Raw genomic sequence first — 12,753 nt, forward strand, 5'->3', positions numbered from 1 at the left:
GTACCGGTTTGAAAATGATTCATGAAATGATGGCCTGTATTTCCAGATAGAGAAAAGTTTGAGAACTTCTCCCCATTTCACCCTAAAGGCAAATACCGTTTGGGAGACAATTAGTTCTTTCCCTCCTCAATTTTATGAGGCGTGACTCCGGATATTTCAGCACAAGGCTTAACATGCTGGGAACCAACCGCGCTGGTTCCAGGTGCTTCAGTAGTACAAACAATACTAACTGGGGCAAAGAGCCTGGTCCTGCATCCAAAGCAGGATACAGGGGGTTTGGTCTCATCTTCACAGAGAATTTGATTCAAACAGAAGAGAGCTGAACTGAAAAATGCCCAGGATACACAAGCATATCAAAACCCCACCTTTGTACTCAAGCATGTACCACGTGTCAATCCACATTTACATTGCATCAACACTGGTCAGGCACTTCAGAACTTCTGTGTAAATATCAAATGCTGCAGCGCTCTGCCAAAGCAAACTTGCATACAAATGTAATTTAATGTTTTGGGAGTTTTTGGTAATAATCTTAAAAATCACACCAATGCATGAGCTCTTTGTCCCAGGTACCAGTTACCTACGTACACTGGTTGTCAGCATGATGTCTTCAAACCAACAGATCTGTTCCACTAACTTAATAGACGAGACCTATACTTCTAGATTCTGATGCCGCACAGACATTCGAAGCATCAGCATCCTCTCACCAATATGGAAACCATGTGTGATAAGTCTTATTTACTGTATAATACAGACAACAAGGAGAAAGCTGCATAGCGAGGCATTTTCACTTACGTGGTTTATATAGAGACTCTTGCGTTTTTCTCTCACTGCAAAAACACAAAATATGATAAAATATTACATGACTATTTTTCCTGATTAAGCTTCTTATATACCATTTATAATAAAAAGAACAGGAAGCTGTCTATGTGCAACATTGTAATTGCTTTTGCACTAACCAAGCATATTTATGTATCAAACACAGAAGGAACATACATCTGTATGCATAAAGGCATTTACGCTCACTAGTGTGGTAATGGATTAAAATTCTCATCCATCTGGGTACTTCCCCAGGCGTTGGTCCGCATGGGAAAGTTCATATGCAGAAAGCTACAGTCCAGGTTAGCAATGGATTAGCCATCCTTCACCAGTTCTCTGTGTGGGCACTCCTGAGCCACCAGTGCCTTCGTGCAAGGTACCTTGCTGCAGAGTGGCCTACACTACCTTGCAGGGATGAAAGCACCTAAGTAGCTACACCACGGAGTTAGCAAATCCTCATCATAGCTTACTGTGCACTAACTCCCATAGGAAAGCCTTGAAACCATATGCATTACACCACTGCCTTCCCTAAAGATTAGGTGCAAGCCTGAAACTATTACTCATGTCGGATATAACAATGAAAATACATTACTTTGGTGAGTACGAACCAGTCACCACAAGCAAGGGTTGCAAGTCAAAGCCACAATTAGCCAAAATATTCAGAAAGTAAACAGCAAAAACAAGGGAGATAGATGTATAGAGTCTTAATTGTCAGGCAAATGCTTATTACAGCTGATTAAATAGACTCTATTTAATTTTTTTAAAGCACTTTCCCAATTAACTCACCCCATAGAGAGCCTGTGGAGCTCTGTTCCAGTGAAAATACCACAGCATTTAGGATACAAGTCTGGAGGCAACTAGCACATAAATCAAACTGCAGAATTAAAATAATAATGGTTTCATGCTGCAGGTGATTAAATGCACTTTGGTGCACCATGCTTTGAAAGCTATGCAACCCAATGTCCGTAGCAAAATAAGCATGTTCATAATGGTGGGACAGCCTGTCCATTCCCTGTTGGATGAGAAGCCATTATTTGTGATTTTTTATAAGCAAGCAATCTCACATAAACAAGGCTGTATGTGTGAATACTGTGAAATAATTGTGTTTAATGCAGACATAAAATGGCAATAAGAAAAAACTTTTTAAAATCCTTACATAATTTTCCTCCCAGGGAGCAGAAAGGAGAATCACACATGACAGATGTTAGCCATGTCACTTAGTACATTCTCAGATCCATAATTACGGACATTGCATAAGAAACAGAATTAAACAGGAATAGCAGGAAAATTCTGATTGTCTAGTAAACAGTTAAACTGCTTGAAATCCTGCTAAAACACTGCACTAAACTTAAGTTCCACACACGGCTTTTATCACCAGCAAGGGACATAAGTAATCTAAAGGGAAACAACAAAATGATGGTAGATACTCACTTCCACGAATAGCCAAAGTATTTGTCTAGTATTGCATATTGCAACATACAGGCAGTAAACAATTCTGACAAACTGCACAAAAACCTAATAAGAGTACATAACTGAAAATTAACACCTATTAACTGCGAAATTTTGAACACAGTTAAGTATTTAGCAGTGTTAGTCACAATTACACTGCACACGAAGTTCTTATGGACAAAATTGTATAAAGACAGCCTGCACATACACTCCAAATTCCATTTTAATCACCTTTTTTCCCCCCACCATAGTTTTTCTCTTCCGTATTTTCCTTTGTATCCATTATTCAATTCCCCATGAAAGTACAATCATCTATTTACCAAAGCAAGACTATCACTCCCAGCTCATTCCCATTTGCTATTTCCAATCTCCAGAATAATATACTAATGTATTTACACACACCCTTCACTTCTCCCTGCTCCAGCACTGCTCGTGCTGCACGTTCTTCTAAGCACCACGTTGGCCTCCTTTCCGCTGTGTTCCCCATATAACAGAATTCAGTTAGCCTGCATTCTCCAGAGAGGGACCACAAGAAGGCAGCTGTGCTTTTGTGCTCCTGGCCCACCCTGCCATAGCATAAGGCTGAAGTCTTCCCAGAATATATTGCTGATGGGGAATTGGGCATAGCAGAAACTCATTTTGTCACAACTGCTCTTTCGTGATCACAACCCTCCCTTTCAACAAGGCAAAGACAATTCCTGCACAAGCCAAAACGCCACTTCTGCCAAGCTAAAATGACTGTAAAGAGGTGATTTCATCACTTGGCTTCAGTCACTTTAAAGACACTTCGCACTGCTCACACAACACAGTATAGTCTTCAGCAGACCAGACTGTACAGCTATAATTAACTGTCATTTTGTAGCATAAACTCCTAATTGCAACTCCAGGCTTTTGGCTTTGAAGCATGGAGTTTTGATGAAATGAAACTGAACAGATTTAGAGTCAATTTAAACAATTCAACTTCTACTTTCTTTCTAAAATTTTAGAACTTGAAAGTTGGAATGAAACTCTTCAAGTGGAGACTGAGATCCTGCCAAATTCTCTTAGTTTTCCTAACTTTAAGGTCAAAGACCTGTTCCTATTTCTGCAGGCACTTTCAACTGTTATTGTTGAACTTCTGCAATAGCAGGAAAACATACTATCCTGAAATAAAAGGGAGTGAGGAAGTATACACACATACATATATACATGAATGTGTGTGTGTACCTATGCATGTATTCTTCACTGAGCTGTAACAGAAACTTTCTCCGTGCAATTTCTATAGGCTATCATAATGTCACCCATATCAGGATCAAAGACAAAATCTTTGAGGATTACATCAACAAAAATGTCTTGCATTTTGGGAATTTGTAAATCATTTATTTTTGTTTTATCTGAGACAGGAGACTGGTCCTACTTAACATTAAAGAGTAAGTTCACTTCTGTCTACGTAAGTACAATTTCAAAATCCTCTTTGTCTGAAGCCCACTGTTGCACTGATCCTGCAAAATTTAGCCAGTACATTGAATGTGTAAAGCCTAATGTAAGTTAGGAGGGGTGGACAGCTGTAACCCACTTAGAGGACAGACCATTACCAGCACCCTGAAGTAGCAGCCTTTGCCCACTTGATATTATAAGGAATGGAAGTTACGTTACTGGAGTGTTGATGTTCGGAAACCCTGGCTTAACCAGAACCACACACTGACTAGTGCATGGCTTTTCAGTCACCTAGACCATCCTGCTTACAGGAAAGTTATGTTACTGGAGTGTTGACGTTCGGAAACCCTGTCTTAACCAGAACCACACACCGACTAGTGCATGGCTCTTCAGTCACCTAGACCATCCTGCTTACAGGCCCAACCCAGCAACAAGTGAAAACTTGCATAAAGCACTCATAGAAGTTAAAGGCAAAAGGTGATATTCTTTACTAGCTCCCTAAACAGGGGAAATTACTCATGTAAGATTCAGCATCTAGAAAATTCCACAAAGAGCTGGAAATAGCAGAAAAGCTACTTTAGTTAGGAGTTCAAATTCGTATTTATTGTGTCTTCAACTTTTCTACAGATTCATTGAACTCTCAGGTAATTGAGGATGCATTCAGACTACCGACTAAGAGGGACAGGACAGATTTAGATGCTTAGCACGGCATTTAAGCTTCACAGAACAATGGGAAATTCAGGCCACAGGATATCCAGAGATGTTATACCCTGTGTCTCATTATATTTGGGGTAGTCAGCTTGTTGCTCTTCACTCACATGTCGATCACAAACAGCTCAAGCACAGCTCTGTGCCAGGACAGTACAACAAGATTACCAGTGAGGCTGAAAGAGTACAGGGCTACCAGAAAGCCAAATGTGGAACTTCCTGAAGGTAATGCTGCCAAGTCGCTCTAGCACGTAGTTATGGACTTGGCCCTTTCCCACTGTAAAAACACATGGTGAACACTCAAGAGTCACATCCAGATCCTGGATGAAACCTTGAGTCCTGATGTCCCTCAACTATCTAATATGTATATTTTAAATGGCTGCAGTTCTTGTCTAAAGAAACATTTCCACTTACGGTCAACAGGAAGGTTTGCCAGCCCAACACTATACAAGTAATGGAGAGAGGTAGCTATATGCCCAAGTTCAGTGTTCTCAATGTTGCCCGCTCATTAAGCTGACTTAAGAAGTCTTGGGGGTCTCCTAGGCTCCACAGCAGGCTGTCAGAATACAACCCTACACACCCTAAAAAAATACTTACATTTTCCCCTTAACAAGCATTTCATTGCATTTTGCTGTTAGTTCACTTGGTTCCACAAGAAGCCCAAAGTACAGACAAGCAAAATGTTACTACTGTGACCTATCCCACCAGAACGGGATGGTTCTTGGTAATACATCAGCAGATAAATGTTTGCAGAATTTTTTTTCTTTCGTGCAAGCAAGATAGACCTTGGATTTTTTCCACTGTGATCAAGGATAGCTGAACAGATCCTACATCCTGTTGATAATGTTTCTGTATTGTTTCACTAAATTCTTTGTCCTCGCTCAAAAATACGTTCTTTGTACTACTTAAACTAGAACAAAGTTTCATAGACCAACTCTAGCATGGGTGTAAACTGACATTTTAAAAAAATGCTTACAATTAACCATATACTGTAATAAACTAACCACTATCACTACAAGTATGAATAAATATCAGATACGGACAAAATTTTAGGTGTTGGACCCGGGATTTTTTTTTTGTCCTTTTTTTCAACAAGCTGTAACAAGAAACATGTAGCGTCTATATGGGATTATACAGTCTCAAAACACCATAAAAACACTGTAAAATAGACATCAGTCTTCATAATACAGTGTACTACAGCAATATTAGATTATTCATTTTACAGGCTACCAAACCAGATTAGAATGGTAAATCACACCCAAAACCACATAATAAGGCATTGACAGAATGAGGGCTGAATTCAGAAGGACAATCTGAAGGGCAAAAGCGGTACTCACATAATCAACTTTTCAATTAGGGACTAAATGTATATCCTCTTTGTTCTAGTCATGCTCAAAAACTACCAAAAAATACACAGGAAGTGAAAACTGCATTATTTTCAAGTGATGTGTTTGACACTGCAATTTACTATGTAAATCAAAAAGAGCACTTATAAGCAGCAGAAAGAAGGACAAAGAATTCATACTGAACAGTCAGAAGTACAATGTAGAAGCTGCTTTGAAAGTCTTGGTAGAAAAAAATGTGTTTTGCATCGATTATTTATCTACTTCCAAAACAACATGTCATACATGTCCAACAGGGAATGAAAGAGCCACAATAAATGGCTTCTATTCTACTAACTCTATCAAGAGGCCTGCCTAACAGACGTAATTCCAGAGAGATCATTTTGTCTATGAATAGAAAAAATATTCCAGACAAATGATTATATGATTATACCAAATCCATAACGAGAGAACAACAGAGAATGTCTGGGTGGGATGGGGGTTGTTTTGTTATTAAAATGCAGTACTATACTCATGTACTGTACCAGCTATATTGGAGAAAGCTCTGGACTCTCTTTTCAGCTAGTATAAACTGGCATTTTCTCAAGAAAATATTCCCCACACATTTCCCAGAAGCTTGGCCTAATGTTCAGAGTTTAAAAAAAACAATGAACAGTGACACAGAAAATTTTGGATTTAGGGAAAATATTTTAAAAATACAATTATATTAAGCTTTATCCATATTTGTAGTTCTGATACAATGACTACTTGGAACTTACGATTTCAGGACATGACAGAACTGAAACCTGCACCTTCTACTACTAGTCTGACAAAACAACTAACTAAAAGCATGAATTCGTTCAACACTAACATGATGCCTAGAAAAGCCTCTTTTTTTGTGAGGGGAATTATATATTAAAGGACTATCACATGTATTCTAACAAAGGGTTTAGAGATAACTGCAATAGCAAATACTGTAATAAATTCAGTAACCTACCATCTGTTTGCGATTTACTGAGAAATATCGTACTGGCCCGTGGATGATCTGATGGGTTGAATTCCATGTTCAAATCTGGAAAGAAAGAATAGCACAAAAACATTTATGATTATCCAATGGTATATACAGATTTTCTTATTCTTTTTAATAAGACCAAGTTTAAATACTTTAGCAGCTATTGTAAAACAAAATCCATCTTGAAGCCCACTTTTTTATCCTTCACACAAGTGGTTTTTTTTGGCATGCAAATCATTTGCATCAACACATCTCTGGGATTAAACTTCAGTTCTAAGGGCTGGTTTTGGATTAAAACAAATAAAGCAGCTTGACAAGTTTGTACACAAGAAGTCAGGAATTATTCATTTACCATTAGCTTCTTCCCACCATGCCCCAAAGCCATTGCTAAGCACAGGAACACTGCTTGTTATATGTAATTATGGAAGAATTAAGTATTATAAAACAAATACGTAACCTTCTGTAGATAGATGGGTTTCCAAGATTAGATGTGATTAAAATAAGTAGTTACTGCAACTGAATGTAAACAAGTTAAGACTAAGGCCAGAGTGTTTTACATGGTCAAGATTACAAAAACTTGGAACTTTCCTGATACTTCACAGATAAACAGATTCCTTGCTGTGACAACTTAAAAAACAAAACAAAACAAAACAAAACAAAAACCAAAAAAACCCAAAAAACCCCCCCACATACCTGAAAAACATTTACCATGTTAAAGATTCAAATCTATCACAGCTTATACGAACATCTATGAATGTTACCTTCTCTACTGAGGTTAAAATCCATTGAAGTTACTTGTTCTCAAATTCCACTCCACTACCAATTTGTCAAAACTCTTACATGCCTGCATCTACTCAAAAGCATGCTACTAAAAATAGCACATCATTTTTTATAATTTTCTTGCTATCTCAACCTTAATTCTCTTACATTCTCTTGATCTCTAGATATACGTTCTCTTGGATTTGATCCGGGCATTTAGGCGAGATTACATATGAGAACTTTTTTTCCCCTGACCACACACCTCTCTACAAATGTACTTTCTATTTGTATTTTTCCCCCTTATGCTCTCTTGGTTTCCTTTTCATCTCCTGCATTCTGTAGCCCATGAAATGAGCAGCCTAACATGCTGCTGGTACCTGTACATAACTTCTGGAATAAATATCATCTTCCTTCTTCTAAGGAAGAACCCAGAAACACAGAAAATAAATTCTTCAACTGGAAAGGAGGCATATTATTACTATTATCAAAGCCACAACAGAAAAGAAATCTAGGGATTTCAAGGGAAAGTCATTTTGATTCTCCCAGAAACCACAGTTTCCAGTCAATCTTGGAGAAGATTCTAGAAAGGTCATCTTACTATTAGGAGTTCTGACATGAAAGGACCATGAATTAGAAAGAATGTTTTCCTGTTAATCTATGCATCTTATTCAGACATAGAAGAAAAAAAAACATCTATTGAGACACGTAATATTGGTAAAGATTGTTTTCCATATCAGGATGTTTTTTCCATCAAGCTGAATTCAAGACGCAATCCATTAAGTAAAGAGTAATCAGCATTTTAAAATGGCAAAATACACTGTCTTTTATCATCCTCTTCATCTTCTATTAAACAGCACCATACATCACCATAACAAAAAAATCATTTTTTTTAAAAAAAACCACTGCAGATAATTTTTCTAGAAATCTTTTAAAGTACAGCAATGCAAATTCAGTCAACAAAATAGGACCAGCAACATGAAACCAAACTCAGCTTACAAAACACTGCCCCTAAACAGACAAACATTCCTTTCCTTCAGGCCTAGAAAATTATCTGCTTGGGGAGTAATAACAACCCGGTACAGGCTTACAGTCTGCTCGCAGGGTTGAAAAGAAAGGGAAACCAATTGCCACGTCTTGCAGTCTAGTTACAACTGCTTTAGATTCCTGTGCTATAAAAGGCTATTATGCAGAAGTCATAAACCAACAGAGGACTTCTGAAAACAAGCATGAACTACCAAAAAGCACTGGCTCTGGGATGAACTGTTATTTTTCAGACAAGAGCTGAAAGAAGGCCAGGAAGATCCACCCTCAGCAGCTGCAGAGGCCAGACCAGGGATTTTGAACTATCCCGGTAGAGGCAGCTGCCTACTGCGGAACCCCACAAAGCACCACGCGTCCTCTTCTCTCCACATCCCTTCTCTCACATCCTCCCCAGCAACAGCAGCCATCAACCACATCCATCTGTCTTTCTCAAACCGCCTGCACAAAAATCAAGAGGAGGAAAACATGGGTATGGTGAGCAGCAAAGCCTGCTGGGGCAGGATACCCAGCACAAGAGGGCCAGAAGAAGACAAGTGCTGCTGAGAGGCTGGCTCCCCACCTCCCTCTGAGGAACAGCAGAGGTCTCGTGGGCTTGCAGGCAGAAGAAAGTGCTGTTTGGTGTGTACCTGCAGCTCAGTCACTCCCAGCACCTCCAGAGAAAAGCATTAGGCAAGTCGGAGCATCCCACAGGCCACCAGTGGGACCACACCACTCCATGACACCACTGCTGGCAACGAGAGCACTCGCGTGGATGAAGTCTGACAACATGCAAGTAAAATTTTGGTCTCTGGTTGCTCTTAGATGTCTAATTTATTGTACAATTTGAAAACAAATGCTTTTTCGAATCTGGCAACAAATTCTTACAAATCTGTCATCAGAAACCATGTTACAGAAGAAAGAGATCAAATGCTAGACACATATCTGAAGCTAGCAACTCATCACCGAAGAGCATTATCCATCAAAAGGTTACTTCCATCCTAAAGAAAATAATACATTCATACTGCTTTAGTGTTATCAGTAGTTCTTTCTAGTATTTGAAAAGTAGTATGAAAAACAGTCACAATATGAAAGTTTTACCCATTTTGTAATGGAATAGTCAAAGCTAAAGAGAGATTTACACTCACACAAGCAATACTCTACTATCTGAAAGAGAAGAAAATGAGAGCCAGAATTTCAATTATTGAAATCTGCATGAAAATTTTCTCCATTGCTAGCAGTCTGCTCTGTGACTCACCATAGCCTTACAAAGGAAAAATTTCAAGTGGGTACTTCCTCCAACAGTTATCCTGCACTCCAAAATCAGCTTTTAAGAAAAAGTCCCTGTCTCATAGACCATCCAAATGAAAAACCTTTCACTGTAGATGTTCTTTCCAGTCAAATAGATGTGGAATATTTTCTTACATATTTTCATAGTTCAAAGATTAGGTTATCTTTTTTTTTTAGTTACTGTTAAGTTATGCAAAATATAATTCCCATTCTGTAAACACCTAAACAGTGTGATGTCCCATGAAAATTTCAGGGCTTTTGTCTTCTCACGATTAGGAACCAAAGATGTGTGTCTATAAATACATATATACATACACATGCATATATCTGTATCTATATAGATGTGTATTTAAATCTAAACTACTTTTTGGTTAGCAAAAGCTAAGATAGCCTCAGGTACACTTTAGCTTAAAAATCATGTGCCTAACAGTATTCACACAATTTTGGAGGATTTGGGCAAAACCACATTTACAAATACAGGCAAATATACCTAGTATTGCATTCTCTCCCTTGCTGAGTATCCTGCCAAAGTAGCAGTTATTATAATGAGTATTCTGGTTTACTGCACTGAAACAAATTCACTCTCTCCAAGAAAAAGAAGTAGATTTTGCATATAGCTTAATTCGGAACATAACTGGGCTGACGTTTAAGACAACTAACAGAAGATCACCATGAGATTCACCCTCTACACTCTGAGAAACTTAGTTCCTAAAGCCACAGTAGCTGCATTAAAATGGCCATAAAAAGAAAAACTGTAAAACAGTCCCGTTTCAGACTTGGGCTAAAGCCCAGGCAAGATTTCAGATCTCAAAACAAGATCTTCAAAAGCGTTGCTGAGACCAAAAATACTGAATACAGCCTCAGTTTGCACTTTTTAAAAGGATAAGATTAAAGTTCAGAGGAGTGTAGAAGAGACCTACGAGAATGACTGGAGGACTGCAGAAAATGCCTTCAAGTGAGAGTCTGAGTTCAAACCATTTAGCTGATGAAAAAGGAAAACCAGGGGGCATCTGTAGTTCAAGCATACCTTCACAGGGGAGAAGAAAAAATACTGAAAGCTCTCTCTAAACTAGCACACAACATAGCAAAAAACAGTGGAAAATGAAAGTAGAAAGATCTTAATTATGAACTTGGCTGAAAAAAAAGGGAGGATAATCAAGCACTGAAGTTCCATACCCAAGGAACTCAACTTATTTTTACGTTTTTTCCCTTTCTAGAAGATTGCTTCAGCCAAAGATCTTTAGGCTTTAATCCAGCATGAGTGTTTAGGCTCAATTGAAGAATAAATACATGCTTATGATTCATAGGCAGGTCAGATCAGATGGTCCCAGGGGCCTCTAGCCTAAGTTCTATAAAATCTTCAGAAATAGCAATATTTAAATTATTAAGCACAGAACCTCAGCAAATCCCAGTGGCACATCTGTAAGTTTTCCAAAATTGCAGCAAACTCTGTTGCAATTCTTCGGAAAGAGCTACTTATTCAAACCTGTGGTCAGAATACATTATGCAAGATAAAAACAGAGAAGGATGAGACTGAATCTTTTGTGGCAAAATTTTAACCAAATAAAAAAGTTTCTTCAATTATTGACATAGAAACACGCATCACAAGAAGATGAAGGATGGGTGCTGTAGCAACTAACTTCTGAGCAACATGCATCAAAGCTTCTGCCGTGACACAAACAGGAAAAACCAACACAGTCGCTGCTTTTGTAACAGTGCACGTGGGCTGCAGCACAGGGAGCAGGTCTGAAAATGTGTTTATTCTATCAGAAAAATAAGATGTTATTTCCTTCATTTTGAACAATGAAAGCTGTGTAAGTTTGCACTGCCAAAGCTCTGATGCTGATTCAATAACAAACGTCTAAATTGAGTAAGATACTTGTTTTACACTTAAATAGGTCTGAAATAATCCAGTGAAATTACCTTCCTTCCTTCCCTTTACCCTTGGGACCACAGGTTATCACTGCCACTGCACAACCACCACTATCACTAAGGGAAGAGATAGTGTCACATATTAGTCTAATGACCTACCATATGCTTAAAAACAAAATCAATCCCTGTTTCTTCATTCCAGAGGATTTTTTTTTTCCCCCGCTTATTTAAAGGGACTTCAGGTAAGAAGAGAACAGACCATCCAGGGCATGCCACAGAAGAACCTGCAGCTGAGCAGGCACTACACAAATTAATTAACCTCTTTGCCATTTTTTCTCCAGTCACAACCTGACACTACAGAGCAACCGCCTGCTATGGCCTGGTGGTTGGAAAACAACAAAAACACCACAAAGCTGCTTATCAAGAAATTAAAAGAATGCAAGCAATGAACAATGTTTGATCAAGCCCTACATGTTTCCAGGAAGCCTGCTGAAGGGAAGAGAGAACAATTGCCACAGGAGCAGAGGGAAAGGGAAGCACAGGTGACCCACAGGAAGGGAAAGGCTTTCACTGAGTTGTCAAGGACAGGGCTTTCGGTGCACCCCGATGAAAGCGGGGAAGAGCATGGCTCCGTGCGGCTGTACGAGAGCTGTGCCGCCCTCGCCTGCGCCACCTCCATGGAACCAGCAGGACCTGAAATGGTATTTCTGCAGCTGGCAGAAAGAGTGAAGTTGTTGCTGCAGCTTTTGGTGTACAAACCCATATGAACGAGCTGATGTAATCTGTGGGAAACAGAAACAGTAATCTCCAGGCACAGACCAAGGGATAAATTTCCCCAACACTGAACCTAGAAAAAATGCTGAAATAAATTTTAAAAGTCTCATTGCACCTTATGCCTTTCTGCTTCTCTTTTACTCTGGTGGGCTGCTCCCCTCTATTAACAGCAATTAGCCCTTTAAATGTGTAATAATGAAAACATTCCCTTAAACATTATTACGTTATTACAATTCCCTCAGTAATTCCTAAGAGTTAAATGGGTACCTCTCACCCAAAGAGGATCTCCCTTATCTGTCTTGAGTCAAATGAGGCAAA

At 38.9% G+C, this 12,753-nt stretch overlaps 1 protein-coding gene across 3 annotated transcripts in view; it reads right to left on the reverse strand.

The window, feature by feature from the left end:
• CCNY (cyclin Y) overlaps positions 1-12,454 on the reverse strand; it is a 55,907-nt gene extending 43,453 nt beyond the window's left edge. The window contains exons 1-3 of one of the 3 annotated variants that reach the window (XM_010075124.1): positions 12,421-12,454; positions 6,709-6,783; positions 793-827 (exon numbers count right to left, since the gene is read on the reverse strand). In XM_010075124.1, the coding sequence (XP_010073426.1) occupies positions 793-827; positions 6,709-6,783; positions 12,421-12,424 (114 nt within the window). In that variant the 5' untranslated portion in view covers positions 12,425-12,454. Of the gene's footprint in view, positions 1-792; positions 828-6,708; positions 6,785-12,420 lie in introns of those variants that run through there. The other 2 variants (XM_010075126.1, XM_010075125.1) reach the window with 2 other exon arrangements.
• Positions 12,455-12,753: the final 299 nt, after the last annotated feature.

This window comes from Pterocles gutturalis, unplaced genomic scaffold, assembly GCF_000699245.1.
Source record: "Pterocles gutturalis isolate BGI_N339 unplaced genomic scaffold, ASM69924v1 scaffold8622, whole genome shotgun sequence".
NCBI lineage: Eukaryota > Metazoa > Chordata > Aves > Pterocliformes > Pteroclidae > Pterocles > Pterocles gutturalis.